At 42.1% G+C, this 21,648-nt stretch overlaps 1 protein-coding gene across 1 annotated transcript in view; it reads left to right on the plus strand.

The window, feature by feature from the left end:
* Positions 1-21,648, plus strand: part of pitpnc1a (phosphatidylinositol transfer protein cytoplasmic 1a) — a 45,963-nt gene that overhangs the window by 19,866 nt on the left and 4,449 nt on the right. The window contains exons 2-6 of the mRNA XM_074656885.1: positions 8,213-8,361; positions 12,785-12,873; positions 14,735-14,742; positions 18,271-18,342; positions 19,751-19,846. Of these exons, the coding sequence (XP_074512986.1) occupies positions 8,213-8,361; positions 12,785-12,873; positions 14,735-14,742; positions 18,271-18,342; positions 19,751-19,846 (414 nt within the window). The remainder of the gene's footprint in view (positions 1-8,212; positions 8,362-12,784; positions 12,874-14,734; positions 14,743-18,270; positions 18,343-19,750; positions 19,847-21,648) is intronic.

The raw sequence follows: 21,648 nt of genomic DNA on the forward strand, positions 1-21,648 counted from the left end.
ATTCTCATTCTTTTCTATAAACACAGTCAAATTATATGACTAAGGACAAATAAGGTACTGTATTTGTTATGCCAACAATCAAAGATTTCTGGTTAGGGAACACTTAATGTGATGGAGAGCAGTTAGTATATTTACTACTCACATCTTGTTTCCAACTACCCGGGGATCCAGTTGGAATTTACAGCAATAGGACAACTCTGCACAAGTTCTTGCTTTTTCAGAGTTGTATAACTCACAACCAAGTGAGAAGGCAGACCTGTAATTTCCCCCAGGTACTGTACGGTACATGCAGTACAGAGCAAATCAAAAGTAGACTGGACTACACAGCTGAAGCAGAAACACAGAAAACGCAATATAATGTACAAAACTGATTTATAAATGTGCGTTTTAGTCAGGACACTGCTGAGTCAGCCCTGCTCTGATTTAAATAAAAAATTTTTTGATTATATAAAATGTGTTAATGAAGGCAGTTTTTTTTTATAAATAAAAAAAACAAAAACAACTAGGGCCCGTTGCACAAGAGGGATTTACCACATACATGCAGATCGCAATTTGTGGCAGCTTCACGTTTCACAAAAGACTACCGCTCACCAACTTCAGATAAATTAAAGTCCTAAAGAGCATTTCTTTTGATTAGTGAAACATGTAAAAATCAACTGAAGAGGAAATCATAGCTTGCATGTTGCACATTCGGGTTTCTGTAGCACGATTAATTATGCAGTCGCCATTTGGAGAGTGAGAGGCCACGTCTGAGGGGAGCACAGGGTTGAAAACGGATCCTTGCACTTGAGCAGAGGGGGGGACCACGAGGCGAGATTAGTTGGTTAGTGAGGTCTATTGAGCCTAAAGCCAGAAGGTGGTTCTCTTTTAACCCGGATAGATCGCCATGGTAACTTATGCTGCAGACCTATGGTGCATTCAAATGGGGTCGTGTTTACAGTGTTCATGAGTCCATATGAACGCCCCCCTCTTGTGGTATTCACGATCTCGTAAGCAGAACGTTTCTGAAAGCTCAGAGTTCACGAGTTGTGACGTGTTTGTTGACGTTGTCAGAAGTTGTCAGAATGTAAGTACATTTTTCGGTTAATAATAAGTGAATATATTGAACTCCAACTCCTTTGGAAATAGCGTCACTCTACAGTGAATAGTCAAATCTATGAGCGATATAGACTCATAGACTCAGCCCGTCATGGTCAAATATCGCCGCTTTGTCACGCCCCTCGGCGTCTGATACCGAGGCAAAAGGCTCAGAATACGCAACCTGATCAATGGTAATGACAGAAGAAGGGTGCTCTTTGAGGCTCATGGACACTGAGCACCTACAGTAAGTGGATGAACGAATGTCCAGCATCACACAGTCACAGCCTTGACAGACAATAATACAGCACACAGTGGCACGACTTCACTGCTTCTTCCAATCTACACGCTGAAAAACAGAACAGAGAACAAAGGAAAGTTGGCGGCGGGAGACTAAAGTCTGAATCCACGGCATCTAAAGTCATTAAATCATAACTAATCAGATTAAGAGGCAAATCATTTAACAGTTCTGCGCCTGTGGTGGCTGTAAATGATTTAATCAGACATGTTCCGCCATATTTTCTCTTCAGTGAAGTGTCTTATTTCACCCAGAATGCACTGCACGACAGGTTATCTAAGTCAGTCTTACATTAGTCACTCATAGGGAAGCTTTATGCAGCAGGTATATTAAAGTGTGACTTAAAGTTATATTTAAGACAAAGACTAGATCTATTTTCATACAACTGATCCCAGCTCAGCTGTCCTAATCCAGTTAAGCATATACAGCACATGGCCAAGAAACTGTCTCTCTAGGAGAATCTAGCTGGAGAAATCACAGCTCTGTAATCCTTTACGCTGACAATGGAAACTGTTCATGTTTAAGAAGTTGGGTTAACTGCAGAAGGAGATAAACATGGGGGACAAATGTGTACAGTAGTTAGGTCTTACGTCACAACAGCTGCAGAAAGGTTTTACAGCACCCTCTCAAACACACACAACCAGACTCACTCACGATATTTAAAGGCATTGAGCCAATGATATTTTACTATGAGAGCACAGCCATGACCTCTGTGCCTACAATAGCTTAACAGAAACTGTGTATGTACACGTGTGTGTGTAAATACAAAGTGTGTGAATGCATGTGCAGTACACACTAAACCTTATAAGCATGAAATGATTTCGAACAGGCGCAGTTTGAACTTAGATTAGTTTAGATGAAATGAGGAGTTATCTATACGACACCTCCTCATTTCACTACAAACACTGAAAACACTGTCTGAAAATTTCCGAGAAAAAAAAGATCAGAAAAATGTCCTAAAAAAAAAGTGTGAAAAAATGTAAAAAAAAAAAAATTGTGAAAAATGTCCGAAAAAAAGGTATGAAAAAATAGATCTTAAAAATGTCGGACAAAAAAAGTCTGATAGAAAAGATCTGAAAAATGTCCGAAAAAAAAGTCTGAAAAAAATGTTAAAAAAAAAAAAGATATGAAAAATGCATGAAAAAAAAGTCTGAAAAAATAGATATGAAAAATGTCGGACAAAAAAAGTCTGAAAAAATGTCAGAAAAAAAAGATCTGAAAAATTCCCCCAAAAAATGTCTGAAAAAAATGTCCAAAAAAAGTCTGTAATATGTCTGAACATTTTCGAGAAAAAAAAGATCTGAAAAATGTCCGAAAAAAAAAAAAGATCTGAAAAATGTCCGAAAAAAATGTCTGAAAAAAAGTCCGAAACAAAAAGTCTGAAAAAATTTCCGAAATAAAAAGTCTGAAAAATTGCACGAAAAAAAAGTCTGGAAAAATGTCGAAAAACAAGTCTGTAATATGTCTGAATTTTTTCAGTCATTTTTTTCTTTCTGCTCTACTCTCTCTTTCACTTTAATTTCCCTCTATCACTTGGACAACAGCAGCATTGATTGTCAGATTGATGCCTCCCACTGCATTAAAGCTTCAGTGGGCAGAATGTTTCTGGCATCATTGGGCAAAAATTCCATAATAACCTTTCAGCATTTTGTAATTCAAGTGTTCTGAGAGAAAACTAGAGTTCTGCACGTCCTCACGGCTCTGTTTTCAGTCGGGATGCACCGATCCGACTCTTTCAGTCCCGATACCGATAGCGATACCTGGGCTTTGGGTATCGGCCGATGCCGAGTACCGTTTCGATACCAGTGTTTAATTAATAAGCTGTATGCCTCACTGTAAAGGAAAAGATCGACTTGGTTGGGTTTAGGCAACAAAACTACTTAGTTAAGTTTTGGAAAAGATTGTGGTTTGGCTTAAAATAACACTGGAATGGTGTTGCTTAAAGGCTGGGTTGACGATGTTCTCCAGTCTACACTATTTCTTATATTGGTTGGAATGGTCTTTACACCCCGACAGCGATCCATTACTGATGATCTCTGAAAAAGGAGCGGAAAAGAGCTGTCATCTGTAGCTGCTGTGATCCTGTAAAAACGTCTACCAATCACTGCCTCGCGGTCCGCTTGGAAAGAACCAATCAGCAGCGAAAGTCTGGTATTTTTTAACCCCCCCATCCATCCCGACCTTCTCTCTACTTTATATTTCCTGGTTGACAGTTACATGGACTACATACAAATTTATTTTGTGGGATATATACGAATTACAGTGAATTACTTTTCGTAGGTATAGCTACGAACAGTGTATGAGACCAGCCTGGTTTGATTTAGGATGATCTGCTTATGCAGAGAGACACAGATACAGAGAAGCAAGCTTGTGACCGGAAGGTCGTCGGTTCAATCCCCCGGACCCTGCAGGATAAATCTGATAAAGGTGAGGAAACAGTGAGGTACCCTTGAGCATATCACACTGTGGTTGTATTGGACAGCTTCCAGGTGAGAAAGTGTAACTGTGTGAATGTGATCAGGGCATTCCTGAAGAAGAGAACATTGCTCTCAGTGAACCTCCCCCCTGAATAAATAAAGGTGAAAAGGATACAGATCTTTATCTCCCTCTCTCATTCACACAACTACAAACACACACAACCCTCAAATGGACATCAAAACGACGCAGCAGCCATTTATCTTAAAAGGAGCACAGTCATTTATCCAAGAATACAAAGCGCTCAAAGCAGTAATTACTCTGTCTGAGGGTGAATTTTAATTTCATGTTAGCATTGTGCCCAGTATGGTCTTATGTGTGTGTGTGTGCGCTCTGTCAGGATTCTTATCTTACACTCACACTAACACACTCCTTGGCTGCGGCACAATGACGGCTCCCCGCCACCTGCTGTTGTGTTAGAACAGAGAAGCAGAAAGAGACACAGTTTGATCATAATATTGGTTCAGTGCTTTCATCTTCAAATAATATTTTACTTTTCATATACTGTATGCATATTAAGCCGTGGTGACTCAGTTGCATGTTTTAGTTGCAACCGGCAGGTTTCTTAAATGTACTGTAGTTTGTGTTGTTGTTGTTGTTGTTTTGCATTTATTGGGGGAATCATTCTTAATTTCCGAAGACCAGGATGTTAATGTTTTAGTCTTTTTTAGCGGGTACAGGGGGTCTTTGGGGGGAGATAGCAGGTCAACAGTATGTCACATAGAAGTGGTGTACATCATCTGAAAGCTGGGAACCTGGAGATTAATTTGAGATGCTGCTCAGCACTGAGGGTCAAGCTGTTCTGGTCATAAATCAGAAATGAATTACATGAATGAATGAATGAATTAAAATTGTGAAAGTGTATAAGGGTTTAGAACATTATGATAGAACTATATGATGGTCATCCCCATGCTCTATTATGTATTATGTACACAGATATGGTGCTAAATTTAACCATTTTTTTCCACTCGAGAATTGATAAAAATTATCAATAATCCCTCCAAAATACCACATTAAGACACCAAGACCTTTAGGAACACCATAGAAAAAGCCATGCTGTGATTTGGTGACAAAAAACTTTTGACGTTTGGAGATTTCTGCAAGAATTGCATTTTACCGGCGATTGGATGTCGAGCACTTCTGTTCTGGAAACGTCTCATAAACCAAGAAGGTGAGAAGAAGAGTTCAAAAAAGGAAAGGTTGAAATTAGGCACAAACATAGAGACACTGTGAGGATACAAAAAAAAAAGCAAGAAAGCAGGAAAATTGAGGGTGTCGATAAACCAAATGACTTAAAAACAATACCCGCGCCGACGATACAGCACCTTACCTCCCTGATGTCAGCCGTTGATCCTGCTAACGGCTCCGTAGTCTTTAGAGGGAAATAGAAAACAGACAATCAGAGATTATTCATGGCCACTAGGGGCCACTTCTTCCTCCTAGTCATTAGAGCAAGATTTCCAAAGACAACAATGAAAACAACCTCTCATTCATCAGCAGCAGACAGCAGACAGGAGCTGAATACAATGGCAGCCAGGAGGAACATCATAACAGCTGCCCTGTTTATGCAATATGTCTGAGCCCTGAATGAGCCGAGGGAAACATGAAAGATGGTGCTTAATGTTAATACGCTGTTGCTCGCCATCAGTGTGATCAGAGTGGCACTCAATGGTCCCCTCAAGTGGGTATTCTGCCTTCATGCTTTTCATCTAGCAAGGAGATTTATGTGCCGTTCAACCGCTTCTCATCTTTGTTTTGCCCAAACAGGAATCTCTGGAAATGTAATTATTGATCTGTATGACGGACAACCTCATCCTTCTTCTTCTTCTGTTAGCTGTCTGAATGTCATGGACTCCCTCACCCTCCATCATAATGACTCTTACGGTATATTTTAAACACAGATGAAAATTTCAACGATACTGTTAATGCGGTAGTTAATTATAAAGGGTGGATGAAATAATGTAAATTCATTACAGCAATTACTTCGCCTTTGAAATTCACTTCTGCAAACACAGTGACAAAGATCTTGGGGCACTTTCACAAGCCAACATTTAGTTTGTTTTAATCGAACTCTTGTGCAGTTCGTTTGGGTGGATGTGAACGCAGTAATCGTACCAAAACAACCGGTCGGAGAGGTGGTCTCAGACCGTTTCCAAGCGAACCAAAACACAGGCTGCCTGTGCGGGCATTTGTTTAGATGAATCAACGTTGATTTATTTGGCACTTAATCTTTTCCTTAACCTAACTAAGGAGTTTTGTTGCCTAAACCTAACTAAGGAGTTTTGTTGCCTAATCCTAAGGAAGTTGTTTCCTGTGAAGACATGTTACGTGCGGAAATCGACAGGTGTTGTTGGACATTCTTAGGAAAATGCACGAAAAGAAGGAGGAATAACTTTTTCATAAGATGTCATACAAGCTATTATATGAGAATATGTTGATCAAACGCAGTGTTCACATGAAGGGGATCAATAAAGTCTCACATTATTGTCACAATTATTGGCCCATGCAGTTCATTTATATGTCAAGCATTCTGTTCCTTAGCAGTGGATTTCACAGAGATATATCCGAGTGAAATCCATCCATTTTGTTTTATCTCACCTGCCCATATGGTGGATGAATTATTCTGACATCAGAGGGCTCACAAAGATATATATATATATATATAAACATATAAACACCCTGTCTCTCACAGCAGATGCACATAAACAGTGGCCAAATGAAAAGACATATTTGTTTACTCTGGCAAAGGTTGATCCTAATTTATCAAACCATATGCTGACAAACTTGGACCTCAAATACATTCAATACTTGGATTGAATAACATCACAGCAACAAATTAGTCTTTAAAAAAACGTTCGCAATGTAACCTAAGATGCTTCCTGTGACGACAGAAGTTTATTTTGAAAAATACGTATGCATGTAACGAACGGAAATTGACACGTGTCGCTGGACATTTGTAGGAAAACGCACCAAAAAAAGGAGGAATAACTATCGAACAACACGTCCAACAGATACGGAGCAACATTAGTATTCAGTCAGAGTTGTTTTTGTGTCATTTTATTTTGTTTTAGTCTCCACCAACTCCTGAGGGAAATATCTCTTTAGCTGCTAAACGCTCCACAATGTTCACCAGCTCGTCACTAACTCTGTCTGTCTGCTGTTCGGTCCTGAGCAGGTAGCATACAGTCGATTTTATTGAGCGTAATTTGCTTGTCACAAGCTGCCTGCTGCCTCTGAAAATAACCACAGTGAGACTGAACCAAACAGTAAAGTCGAAGGCCTGCGACTGTGTCATTGCAGCGGAAAAATTATGCCAGACTCCGACAGCTGTTCAGTCAGAAACATACGGCCATCAACATTCCAGCTGGGAATACTCCCTCTGCTTTTTTCTCTCATGGTCGGCAGATGGAAAAATTTGGCATTGTGGTAGAAGAAGTTGCACCCTGAGCGTGTTTACTGGTACACGTTGGCTCTGCTGTTTTTTTTCCACTGCTCTATCAAATTACTCTTCTCTCCATTCCTTGCGTTTTGTGGCTGAATGTAGAGTCACAAGTCAACATCCCAATCGGTCCTTGTCCTTTTCTTTTTTTTTTTTCCATTAGCTTAACGCTGCTATCCTTGGTTGGAAGCTCTGTTTGTGTGTGTGGCAGTTGAGTCCTACATGACCCCTTGGCATTCCAGCGGAGTGGCACAAGTCACCATTGGGGCTGTATCAATTTCCTCCCCGGCCCGGAAATAGGCCTACAAGCAGTCGGAAACCTCCGTCCTGGAAGCGCTCTCACTCCGACGCTTGTCGTTTTCCAAATGTATGGAAAATAGTTGCAGATCCAGCCTGTCAAGTGTCACCAAAAGTGACATTATGATTGGGCCAAGTGGGTCATTCGGTGATGAGTGAAAGATGTGGGTGTTGACTGATGTGCCAGTGGGGAGCCGGGGTATAGGGTCACCTCGCTGGCCGCTGCTGTTACTATTGTTGTACTGCTTGGACCCGATACGAGGCTGCAGACAGCTCTTAATACCCCGGCTTTCTTTCGCTATGGCGACTGTCCCCAGGTGTCAGCACTGCGCAGTGATAGCAGTAATCCTGGTATTTTCCCTTCTGCGTTTATTTTTGTGGCTGCTATAAAATTATACCGTTGAGTCAGTTGTCAAGCAAAGAGCAGGTTGTTTCCATTCAGAGCAGCCTCATCTGAGTTGTGCTCCAGATGCGTACCTACAGTATAAGGACGGTTTGTTTCTATAACAACGTTAAAATGTCAGCATGAGTTCCTCCTCCTACCTTTAATTGTCTTACTAGATTTAATAAAAAAACAATTGATCTAATATCTTCTGTGTTTTGTTTGTCTGCTGTCTGTGTTTCAGTACCGGATCGGCCAGCTGTATATGATCAGTAAACACAGTCATGAGCAGAGTGAACGCGGGGAGGGGGTGGAGGTGGTCCAGAACGAGCCGTATGACGACCCCGAGCACGGATCGGGCCAGTTCACTGAGAAACGAATCTACCTCAACAAGTGAGTGTTCAATTTAATTTAATAAATTATTTACAATATGTATAAATGTGTGTTTTATATCACTGGTTCCCAACCTGGGGGTCCCGACCCCCGCTAGGGGTCACCAAAGCTTCACAGGGGGTCGCAAGGCCTTCTTTATTTTAAGGGTGTAAGACAACTCTTTTAAAAATATAAATTTGGCCTATATCTCAACATTTCATGCATTTCTGTGAAGAAAACTAAATTAAATTGTATTTTTTATAGTTTGACACTGAATTTGTCAAAAGGGAAGCCTAAAATAATAATTTTAAAAAATACAGAGAATTAAGAGTTCCTAAAACACACAGGAAGTGTGAATCTGCTCAAAATTCATCCAAATCACTCGTTTTACACAAACTGCCTGCAGTTATTGCGTTCACTATTTGGGTTAATTGTACAGTTTATCAGTTGTTCTGTATTGTTATTGTTATGCATTGAATATAATATGAAATATCCATAAAGTATGTCACTTAGTCAGGGGTCGTCAGTTTACTCAGTGATAGAAAAGGGGTCCCTTAAGGAAAAAGGTTGGGTTTGGTTTATATAATCCTCCATTGAAAGGAGAAACCTATCTTTGATTGTCTAGACCACTGACAGGTGAAGTGAATAACATTTTCCTCACATCTCGTTACCATGGCACCCGGCAGTGGGGGGGATATATTAGACAGCAAGTGAACATTTCGAACTTTGAACTTTTTGTGTTGGAAGCAGAAAAAATGGGCCAGTGTAAGGATGTGAGCGACTTTGACAAGGGCCAAACTGTGACGGCTAGACGACTGGGTCTCCAGAACTGCAGCTCTTGTGGGATGTTCCCGGTCTGCAGTGGTCAGGATCTACCAAAAGTGGTCCAAGGAAGGAAAACCGGTGAACCGGCAACAGGGTCAGACCCGAGGCTCATTGATGCACGTGGGGAGCGAAGGCTGGCCTGTGTTGAGCGATCCAATAGAAGAACTACTGGAGCTCAGACTGCTGAAAAAGTTAATGCTGTTTCCGATAGAAAGGAGTCAGAACACACAGTGAGGAGCAGTTTGTTGCGTATGGGGCTGCGTAGCCGCAGACCGGTCAGGATGCCCCGTGCTGACCTAATGTTATGGCTGATCGGTGTATGTCCTGCTGAAGACTTTATATACTTCACTGCACAGCTGTGACCGACTCTCTCATCAGTCCTTAGTGTTAAAACATAGACTAGACATTCGTTAGTTGTCAGAGGTTGTGTTCATGTCAACATCTGTCTTATTCAAATAAATAGCTGAATATGAGTAGGACATGATGCATAACATATGATCATTTTAGATATCATAAGGCTTTACTGCAGTGATACTCAACTTGGCCCGAGATATGGTGCCAGGTGTAATAAACAAGATTCAAAATAGTCTAATAGAGCGTGTTTATATTTATATAAAAAGGTTTGTTATGTGTTCATTAACTGGCTCCCGGCTTTCTGTTATTTTACAAAAGTGCCCCCCGGGCAAAGCAAGTAGTTGAGTATTCCTGCTTTACAGGCTGCACGAAGCATCGCTGTTGTGTTTCAGGAATAAGCAAGGGAACAATGTAGTTAAGTGTCCCTTTTCATCTCTCTCCAAGCCTATTTTCCTGTGCTTTGTGCAATTTGATAAGCGTGAAATTGAGTATTTCATTTTCTGTTATGTCGATTACAATTGAATTAACTGCAGCAGTGTGTTTGTGTGTGGTCTCCTCATTCTTAGTTGTGAATTCACTCTGAATATAACCCCTCATCACACACCTGCATTATTTCTCCTGTGCAGCATTACAGCAGAAAAGAATATTAAGTACTTTTCATTGAGCACACCGATGAGGTGAATCCAGGTGAACGCCTGGTTCAGCACCTCAGTGATTGCCCTTATTTAATCTTTAATTGCAAACAGAAGTAAACAAACAAAGCTTTGAGATTACAGAAACATGGATTTTAAAGAGTAGCCTGCAAGTTAATGTCAGGGATATGTTGCTAATGTTTAGTAGCCACTTTATTAGGTACACCTGTGCAATCTAAATCATAATGTCTCCGACAATGTCACCACAAACTGTGCATTACGAGAGCTTGTCGGAAATGTTTATTACTGAAATCATAGTCTGAAGTTAACACCCGCCAAGCGCCGAATGCGGGTAGATTTTCCGTTTGGCGAGTAAATCTTGGAAGGCTATCCACCACACTGGCGGGTAAATGTTTGTACCAAAATAGTCATGTAGTAAAGAACTATGCCGAGAGGCTCTACCATGTTTTGGTGTCTGCTTTAAATATAATGTAAACCCATCCAAGGGCAACGGTAAACGCTCAGAGAAAGTGTGGTGATATAGTTTAAAGAGCGAAAAAACACTGGGGAGGGGAGGCGACAAACAAACACAAGGCTTTCATCCAGGAGACAGCTGGTTGTGTCCTGTGCGTTACGTTTCACTTTCACGTTACAATCAGCTGTTTGTTAGTGTCCCGTTTTCACAACGCTCAGTGTCGTTTTCTCTTTACAAACGTAGTTCTCTTTAATAGAGTCTGGATGATAGTTGTGCCTGTACAAGTCACGAAAAGCACATAGAAAGCTCTGTAACATGCAGTCTCTTCCACACGCACTGGTTATCACCCCACTGTCAGCAGATAAACACACAAGAAACCCCGTAGCACATGTAACAACGTGTCTACTATAAAGCTCGCAAAAGTGCGATTTACAAAGTTTATATTCAAATGACACATGGCTGCATGTGCACAGTTTTAGGTATAACATTTATAACTGCATACTACTGCATTTGCATTGCCTACAAGACAAAATAAATGTTAAATTCTGACAGGGAAAATAATACATACCTCCTCTCAGAAAGCCTAGCGCAGACTGAAAGTAGCTCTGCATTGATTCTTGAAGTGACAGTACAGGTTGAAACAGGCTACAAAATACTCCTCAACCATAACCAAACAAATGTTTTACACTATATTGATCAGGATTTGGTGGAATTTCAACATAAAAATAAAGCTATCATTTCAACCTGGTTACACAAAGCGGCAGTATGTGACGAGTTGGGATGAAAACGTGTTGGCTTCACTCCTAGTTCCTTAATACTCAAACTGAAGAACGGCGTACGATGATGCAATGACTGATAAGATGAAGTCCACATTGATCATGAATCAAATACATGTTGTCACAGACAACTGGGACACTCATTCCCCCAAAAAGTGAGACAATGAGACAGAGATGAAAAGAGAGCCACAGTGAGAGGCAGAGAGGGGAAGGTTTTTGTGGTCAGAAGTGACAAATAAGTGGGCCTTTGGGAAATCTGAAGTGTCATTGAGAAACTCTGAGGACAGGAAGATTTAGTGCCGTGTGTGTGTGTGTGTGTGTGTGTGTGTGTGTGTGTGTGTGTGTGTGTGTGTGCGTGTGCGTGTGCGTGTGCGTGGGCAGAGGGAGATGAGGTCAGTGTAAGTGATGGATAATTTGAGCAGTCGCTGTCGGACGCCGCGCCTGCCTCTCTCCACCCACAGACCACCTGTTACCACGTTATATCTGCAGTCTGTGCATGCGTGTCGTGTCGTTAAGGCAGTGTGAGGAGGACATGTGACCAGTCTGCTGTGTCTGCAACACTCACCCTGTTTGACAGTCCATTGGAGAGAGAGACCGGAGGGAACCGTCCGTCTCGTCCCAGCGGTCCGTACAGACTCTCGGCATAATCTCAACATTCAATTACGGCGGCCGGACACACAATGAGAAGGGGAGAGGGCGATAATGTGGGACTTAAAATAATCAATGGCTGGTGTAAAAGACGATTTGATAAAGCTTAATGTGTGTCCAATTATGGTGCTACTTGCTTTGTTGGTGGCTGCAGTGAAGTTTCTAATGGGACTCAGTAATAATAAGACTGCACTCTCTTATTCTCTCTTGATAATCAGGATTTACTGTTCCATTGTTAAAAGTAAAAGTTTCAAAAAGAGTTTTTTTCAATCTCCTTCCAGCTAAGCAAAGTTTGGCCCCTGTTGTTCCTCTTCCTCTGTAATCGTTTGCATTTTGATTGGAAGCCCAATAAAATGCTTGGCTACTTGGCTGCGACTGTCTGCATCTAGAATCAATTTGTGCTGAGTAATAGCTGTTTCTCTGTACTTTCCGCCCTCCACGTCCCTCTCCGTATCTATCTCGGTGAAACTCCGCTGCAGGGTGGAGCGCGTAATCAGTGTAATCAACTTCCCCAGGGGCCGTCATGGCTGCCTTGCATGGCCTCCATTATGGCTCCGCACAGCTGGATGCTTGTCATTGCTTTTTCTGGGCGATGGGGTCAAGGAAAAGAGTGGAGCAACTTTAAGAGAGGGGGCTACTTTAACTGTGCAGCACACAAACTGTTTATCTCACCAGCCCTCTAACTTTTTTTATAATTCATTTTACAAATCCATCCTCTTCTTTCTGTGTTTCAGCAAACTGCCCAGCTGGGCCAGAGCCGTGGTCCCGAAAATATTCTACGTCACAGAGAAGGCTTGGAACTATTACCCGTACACGATCACAGGTAACACTTTAATTATACATCCTTGTGCTTTTATCTACAATCACAAAGAATACACATCCATGAAATAGAATGTGTTTACATGCACTTTTGTCCTGCCATTATTACCTACAGAACAATAACGCTCCAAACGTACGCTAAATTTTAGCGAGGAAAAACTGTCATGTCCATTTTCAAAGGGGTCCCTTTGACCTCTGATCTCCAGATATGTAAATGTAAATGGGTTCTATGGGTACCCACGAGTCTCCCCTTTACAGACATGCCCACTTTATGATAATCACATGCAGTTTTGGGGCAAGTCATAGTCAAGTCAGCACACTGACACACTGACAGCTGTTGTTGCCTGTTGGGCTGCAGTTTGCCATGTTATGATTTATTTTTTATGCTAAACGCAGTACCTGTGAGGGTTTCTGGACAATATTTGTCATTGTTTTGTGTTGTTAATTGATTTCCAGTAATAAATATATACATACATTTGCATAAAGCAGCATATTTGTCCACTCCCATGTTGATAAGACTATTAAATACTTGATAAATCTCCCTTTAAGAAACATTTTGAACAGATAAAAAATGTGCGATTAATTTGCGATTAATCACGATTAACTATTTGAATTGATTGACAGCCTTTATTATATTAGGTAACAAATATTAGCATTGGTTTAAAAAACTATACAACCACTGTCCCTTTAAATAAAGACTTCCCCGCTCTGTAACAGCATGGCTTTCTGCAGATTTTTTACTGGAACAATGTGCATACACACAAACTCCCATTTTCTGCAGCCCTCTACAAAACATGGCTCTGTTCACCTGCTGGCCGCCGTTATATGGGATCATTGGGAGGGTAAAGGGATGTGGAAGCAATATTCTGTCCAACACAATCCACAATGAGCAGAGAGGAGGGAGGGATGGAGAGATGGAGGTCAAGAGGGACGGTGGAAGTGATGGGGAGAGAACAGGCAGGTTTAACTGGAAGATAAACAGTGAGGCTAAACAGGAACACAATATGCTTTTTGATCGTAGTTTGTGTCTGACAGTGGAACGTGTTTTGACTATTTTCTCAATAATTTGCATCACTGTTTTGCTGCTGCTAAAAGTAAAGTAAAGCAGCAACTTGAGTATGACATGAAACGCACATGAAGATATGCATTTTAGTTTTCCTCAGTGCCAAAACTTTGTGTTACGTAAGATATGAGTGTTCCCGTTATTAGCAGCTTTTCAAAAGGATATTATAACGTCACGTGTTGTTGTGGCACACTGAATCCACCTGACACTTCAAGTGGTGTTTTTTTTGTATCATCTGGCAATGCCAGGATGCAATATCTATCAGGTTTGAAGGTTCCACAACAAACTTGACACAAAGATTGAGTCAGTTTTTTGTGAATGTGCCAGACAGCTGTTTTTGAAATCATCCTGAATATGTTGTTTGGAAGGATTCCTTTCATTCATTTAAAGTGTTATCATTAAATACTGTCAAAACACCTTTTGAAAACACACTTCTAGCAGAAGCAGAACTGTTTTAAATGCCACAAAAATACTGACAAACTATAATAAACTACCATCAGTCTGCAGGGTCATGTTGAACCTTCAGTAAGTGGGAGCACTGCAGCTCTCCTGTACGTACAGTATGTCCATGTGACAAATCCATGTGACTAATACTTTTGTTTATGAGACTGTGTCATGTTCTATCGCTGGGACAAAAGTGCTATTGCTGAGACTTAATGTTCCTTTTTTCCCATTTTGAACTAAATTGTTTTCTCTTATCTCTCTCGTTTCATTTCTTTGTTCTCTTCTACCTGTCTGCCCTCATCACACACCTCCCATTTCTGCCCATTACACGAATGGCCTCTGCTGGGAATATGGTCAGAGTACACGGTGAGTACTCTCAATGTGTCTGCACCCACGCACAGAAATCACACATACAAAAAAACACTTTGATCCAGGAGCGGACATGTAAATCTTTGTGGTGGAGAGGTTTAAAGGTGAGAGAAGCTACACTTCCTGAACGCCGCTGGCACGGGATGGCAAATGTGTGTGAAGATCCAGACTTTATGACATAGAGAGGGAGAGAGATTGTTTTGTGACATTATTCTGACCTTCATCCATCAGATTGTTGCTCACAGCAAATGAAGTCTAATCCAAACAGTAACAACATCTCGTCTCAGATTTGAGCATTTTCCGTGCAGTGACATTTAACTACAACTATCCCGTCTTCGAAACGTGTAATTTCACATCTGTCAAAAACCCGAGTGTGATCTGGAAACTCATTTAAATCCAAACAGAATGTTTTTTTACGCCTCAGCGCCGGTGAAAGCCATGGCCGGAGGCATCATGGTTTTTGGGTTGTAGGTTCGTCCGACCCATTCTCATGAAGAGCGATGCCTCAGAAACACCTTCTTCAGATTTGGCACAGAAGTCCACTTTGACTCAAAGGATGACATTATTAGATTTTGGTGCTCAAAGGTCAAGGTCACTGTGACCTTACATCCTACCATAGACAGTATATAAGAAGTGGACGTAGTCACCGTGACATCACCCATTGGTTTGTGGCCTGAGCCTCGAGTTCGGAAGTTTGGCCAACGCCAAAGAAATTACACAAGAGGGTGGAGCTAAGCACAACCGAACGCTGAATAAGACATTTTTAGGCGACCAAAATGTTAATATTAACTTTCATGAAGTGAAAACACTGTGAAAGGGTTAAAGACAAAAACAGTGACCACTCCCAGACCGGACAACGCCGTGGTAGCGACATGTCAATCTCAAGGTAGCCCCGCCCTAAAGCCTCCCCTGCTTTATGGTCTAGTTGACTCTAAATGGGACCATCATTTACTAAATGAACATCATGCTGTATTGAAGAAGACTTGAAACTAGCGACTGAGACCATAAACTCATGTTTACAATGTTTACTGAGGTAATAAATCAAGTGAGAAGTAGGCTCATTTTCTCATAGACTTCTATACAATCAGACTTCTTTTAGCAACCAGAGGAGTCGCCCCCTGCTGGCTGGTAGAAAGAATGCAAGTTTAAGGTACTTCCTCATTGGCTTCAGGAGGTTGCCGCTTGGCCTGGTCATACAGTATTCACCGTGCATGTCAAATAACAGGCTCATCCTGCACTGCTATTCTTCTTCGGGTCGGTGTCCCATGCACGCTCGCGTGTGCCTACGCTGTTCCAACACAAACTACACGGAAGCACCAAAACGTCAAAGTTATATTTAGTGAAGCGCGTCTTCCAAGTATAAGAATGCAAGTTTAAGGCACTTCGGCATTGGCTTCACTTTTCAGACCCCAGAGTTGCTCACTGCGTCCGTCCCATTCTCATGAAAGCGATATCTCAGGAACGCCTGGAGGAGACAGTATCTCATCTGGCACAACAAACGTCCAGCTGGACTCAAGGATGAACTGATTCGATTTTAGTTGTCAGAGGTCAAGGTCACTCTGACCTCACAAAAACACGTTTTGGGCCATAACTCAAGACTTCATATGTTAATTATGACAATTTCACACAATGACATTTTGGACGGACATGGATGTAAACTGTAACGTGACTGGTTGGCGGAGACACACAACCGTGACGCTGGAATTCTATTTATTTGTTCCTGACTTTGCATTTTTCTCCTTTTGACTTCATGATTAGTTTGTGTTGTGCATAATTGTGCACAGCCAATTAAAAAGGGTTCCCAAGAGACAGTAATAATCAGCCTCAACTTATCCAAGTCAGAGTCCTGGTGGCAGCAGGCTAAGCAAGGTAGATGTTCTTCGTCCTCCAGCGCTTCCTTGGGAATCTCGAGATGTTCCCAGGCCAAGTGTTATATCTGTATGTCATCCCTCCAGTGTGTTGTGGGTCTGCCCTCGGGTCACCTCCCAGTCGGATATATGCCTGGAATAACTCAGCATGGAGGCGTCCAGGATGAATCCTGATCAGAATCCTGGTGGAGTTTTTTAATACAAAGGAGCACCAGTTGACCTCTGAGCTCCTTCTGGATAGATGAGCTCCTCACTGAGTCTTAAGGGTAAACAAAAACACCTTGTCAAGGAAACTCATTTCAGCCTCTTGTATATGAAATCAAGGTGTTTAGGTGTATTTACTACTCTAGAGCTCCGGACCATAAGGTTGAAATGTAAAATTGACTTGTAAGAGCTTCGGGCCCAGATCGTTCTTCACCGATTGTTTGGTGCAACACCTGCATCCCTTCTGCACCGACACACCCCCCGAAGCTCTCAGCTCAGTATAACTGGTTAATTTACTGTCTAATGATTTGCTCTGGGACATTAGCCTGTCCACCTTATGTCTTAAGGCAGCAAGGAAACATCAATGAGGAATGAATAAAATCAGCAGCAGGCCAGTCTTTTCCCCCTGAGACTGCACAGATACGTGGAACATCTGGATGTTTGAGGAAGGTCATTGCCGATGTCGACGTGAATGAGTAGCCTTTCCTGGAAAAATATGCTCACAGTATTCTCCAAATCAGCAATCATCGTGATTACGATAAGAGCCTCGAACAAAACGGAGGTCCACTTGTAAGTTAAACAAGTATTTATGGTCTGCGTTGATGGTGCTTGTGTAGTCACGCTGCCTCGTGGGACTGATTATGTTTGGGAAGGTTTTGTTATGATTAGCCCAAGGTGGGCGGTGATGATGCAAAAGACGAGGATAATGATTGGTAGTGGCGATGACTTTGTTATTCAAAATAGGTAGTCTGCATGTCATGACTTCATCTTCCCCAGAATGAAGGTTTATCCTTCAGTCTCTCACACACACACACATTTCTGTCGCCTCCTTCTAAAGCCTCGTCCACACCGGGAACGTCAGCAGCGCGTGGCGGCTGCGTTACCTGTTGTTTTTTATTCGTGTTAACAGGTTAGAGCAGCCACACTGCCACTAAACACACACCTTTGCATTCACCCTGAGCTCCCAGCATCGAGCCCTATAGCTCATTCTGTCCTCGTCCCTCCTGCTATCATAAACACACATTCACAAACACACACACGGCGACTTGTACATCCAACAGTTTATGTAACCAGCATTCCACCATTCCTTGGTTTTATAATAATTGGAAGTGTTAAGCTTTAAGCTAATCAAAGTGATGTGTTTAAGAGCTGATGAACGGCAGTCAATATGGCCAGAGGCAGTAAAGTGTGTGTGTGTGTGTGTGTGTGTGTGTGTGTGTAGTGCTCACAAAGAAACGGAGCGGTGCAGTAAATCTACACAGTGAGAGAATAATCATTATTGCTCATCTGATTCGGGCCGTAAAACACAGACGTTAGAGGCACACATTCAGTCTCACATCTCATTCCTTTCTTTCTACCTGTGTGATGAAATGTGGTCCAAACCTCAGCTATGTAATTATCAACCTGACAACGTGACCGCCGTTAAGACAAATGTCTTTTCTGTCCCCTCCAGTGCTCCTTCCTGCCCAAGTTTTCCATCCACATAGAGACCAAATACGAGGACAACAAAGGGAGCAACGATAATGTAAGTAGAGCTGAGAGTGTCGTGCGGTTGGGAGCGTGTTGTGTGTTGTGTGGGTAGATCATCTGACAAAGATAAAAAGGGATCTCGGCATGGCTTTTCAACAAGTGTTTCTTGTATCTCTGCCAGTCCCCTGTAGCACAAAAGTCTAATTTTCTTTTTTTTTGTCTTCCCACATTTTCACCCGATCTTCTTGCTTCAAAGCCTCCAAATCAGAACTGGTGAATTCTCTTTGTCAGATGGTGACCGCACCGTTATAACATCCTTTAGTTCTGTGAGATTTTGCTCATAATTTGGGTTAGGGTTAGGGTTAGTACTCATTCTGCTATGTTCTCAATCCTTTAGGTAGTTTCTCCACAGTGTGATCAAGTCTTTCGGTAACATTCATGTGACTAAATGATGAAGTTACGGCAATTAGGTGCAGTTCTTGCAGAACATCAATCTCAAAAACGTAAAGAAATCATAAACAATTGCCCTGATTCTGTAGCTAAACATCACAATCAACAACTAAAAGTCACAGAAATGAATCAGTTCAGATCGATATAATGAACGTTTCTTGGCCTGAAAGTTTTAAAACATTATTGCCAAAGCACACAAACACTTATAAATAAATCAAGTAACAAATATTGAAGCAAAAAAACATGTTGTCTTTCCCTCCGTACCACTTCACACTTTGAAGGTTACACAATACTGCCTCGCTGCACGCTGTAGTGGAAAACAAAAGACCGCAGCTCCACTTAGTGGCGGCTCGTGGGAGATGCAAACCCAGTATGATGGTTTCACAGACGGTCCCAATTTCACATTTGAAACTGATCGTAACAAGAGGAGGTGTTTTAGAAGTGTGCGTTTGCTCCTTCTGCTCTAAAGTTTTCACTCCACCGCCTTCACCATTTTTTACTGTCTTACTGTTTTCCATTACTCTCCCTCGTCTCTTTTAATAACTATTTCATCCCTCTCGCTGCTCTTACACCCGCTACACCTGTATAACAGTTAGTGTAGAAAGTATCTCTGTGACGCAGGAGCGGTGAAGTAGTTGTGAAAGGAGCGGATAACCGGCCGACATTGCTTTGCTGTTCATGTGTGAGTCAGACACAGGAAGAAATCAGTGACCACACGGAGTGAGTCACATTCATCCTCACAGTTTGTTTACTGTATTGTCTGAGAGTAAAGCAAGAAGGAAGGACACCTGTGCTTTGTACTTTTAAGACCAACAGGATGTGATTCTGTCAAACCCCCTAATAACCACTTTGAACCTCTGCTTTCCTGTAAAATAATTTATTTTCTGTATGTGAAACTGCGAGTGGAGTGACGGGGGAAATCAGAGCAACATCATCCAACAGCATTTGTCAACCCCGTCATTATTGATTTATCCGTCCACCTAACACACGTCAAACTGTTCCCTGTTACTCAGATCTTCGGCGGCGAGCCCAGAGAAGAGGAAACCGAGGTGTGCTCCATGGACATCGTCTATGATGAGATCCCCGAGCGCCACTACAAGGAGTCAGAGGTGAGCGTAGTCAAGACCTCAGGATACACATATTCATGTTTGAGCTACCAGTAGCTCGCTACCTGTGTCTGAGTGGCTCACTAAAGGTTACAAGGATATGGACATAAATTTGATAACACAAAGTCACATTGTAAACCAGTTTAAATTTCCATCCAATCAAATTCACAGACGTCGTGCCCCTTTCTGACACAAAATGATTATTTGCCAATCGGCCGACAATTAAACGAGTTGCGCTGCTTTCAAATTTCATGACATCAGCGACCGCAGTAACATTAGGCGATGTTAGCAGACCAGCAAGCGTACACCAGATTTGACAATGACCGCAGGAACTAGCCAGGCCAATAAAAAGGAATGGGTGATGACAAATGAGTGTGTCTCATTTGCGGTGCGAGCGTTTCAGATGGTAAAAGATGTAACGTCGAGCGCCACTTCACCAAAGTCCACGGCAACTTTTCACGGGACTTGGTAACAGTTTACGAACGGAGAAGGTAAAGGAGCTGAAAACAATGCTTAACAGACAACAGTCTCTGTTTACCAAACTGACGAAGAAGGCCAACGCTGCAGCAGAGGCTTCGTTTAGTGGCGCTCATCCTAATGAAACAAAAAGCCCTTCACCTTTGGCGGTATTGTAATAGAGGCGATGACTGCGGTGGCTGTAGTGTTATTGAAGGACTATGAAAGTAAGACAGAAATGATGTCTGATGTACAACTCGGTGGCGTTATGTGTGTGAAGCTCTCGGCCACTTTCATTCTGTCAAATTAGCTCTCAGAGGAAAAAAGGTTGGAGACCCCTGGTGTAGAGTGAAGAGGAGCACAGAGCGGATGAATACGTGGCAGAGAGAGAGAGGATGAAAAGGAGAGACTGGAGGAGCGAGTATGGAGATGAACAACAGCGGAGCAGAGAAGTCAACAAATGAGAAATGAGGAGAAGGGACGGCGTGTGAGCAGATAAACAGAATAGAGCGTTATCTTTCTGGAGCAGCGCCGGCTCCTTTTCTGACCACCAGCTGGCCGTCTGCCTCCTCAGAGTTTATGCATGTTTATGTGAGCGGAAGGTGATGGACATTAGCTGTGGTGATCTGACATTTGTATGTGTGTGTGTGTGTGTGTGTGTGTGTGTGTGTGTGTGTGTGTGTGTGTGTGTGTGTGCCCGTCTATCAGGGTGTGATGGTCATAAAAAGCTGAGCTATTAATAACCAAGAGGGGTCCTGATGTCACTGCTGTGGTGTTTTATTATTGACACTTACACACACACACACACACACACACACACACACAAACACACCTCCCACCAGGCTTCTTCTGCTTTTATCCTCTCAGAGCTAAAAATAGCGAGCGAGCTAAAAGTGGATGTCACATGGTCGATGTAAATATCATTTGGTTTTAGAGACAGATGGGTTTTGGAGTCACACCTGACGATGCACCACGGAGACCAGTTTCACACATGAATGAAGTCAAAAGCATCTGTGCTCTAACAGCAGGTGTTTTGCTTTGTGTTTTTTTGCTTTACGTGCTGGACGCAGACTTCACCACAGAGTTTTATATTCAAATAAAACACAATGGTCACAGACATACTTGTCTCACACTCGGGCTCCATAAAATAAATAATAATAAGAAGAAACTGTATTTATATAGCAGCTTTCATACACCAAACACAGCTCAAAGTGCCCGATCAGACAGAACGTTTTTGCAGTTTGCTGCATCTTTTTTTGTGTTGTTGTTGCTAAGCAACAACCTAATGAGTCCTAACACAAGCATAACACAAACCATGAACTGTACGCTGCCTAAGAGTTAATAGTACG

The sequence above is a fragment of the Sebastes fasciatus genome, chromosome 13, assembly GCF_043250625.1.
Source record: "Sebastes fasciatus isolate fSebFas1 chromosome 13, fSebFas1.pri, whole genome shotgun sequence".
Taxonomy (NCBI): Eukaryota; Metazoa; Chordata; class Actinopteri; order Perciformes; family Sebastidae; genus Sebastes; species Sebastes fasciatus.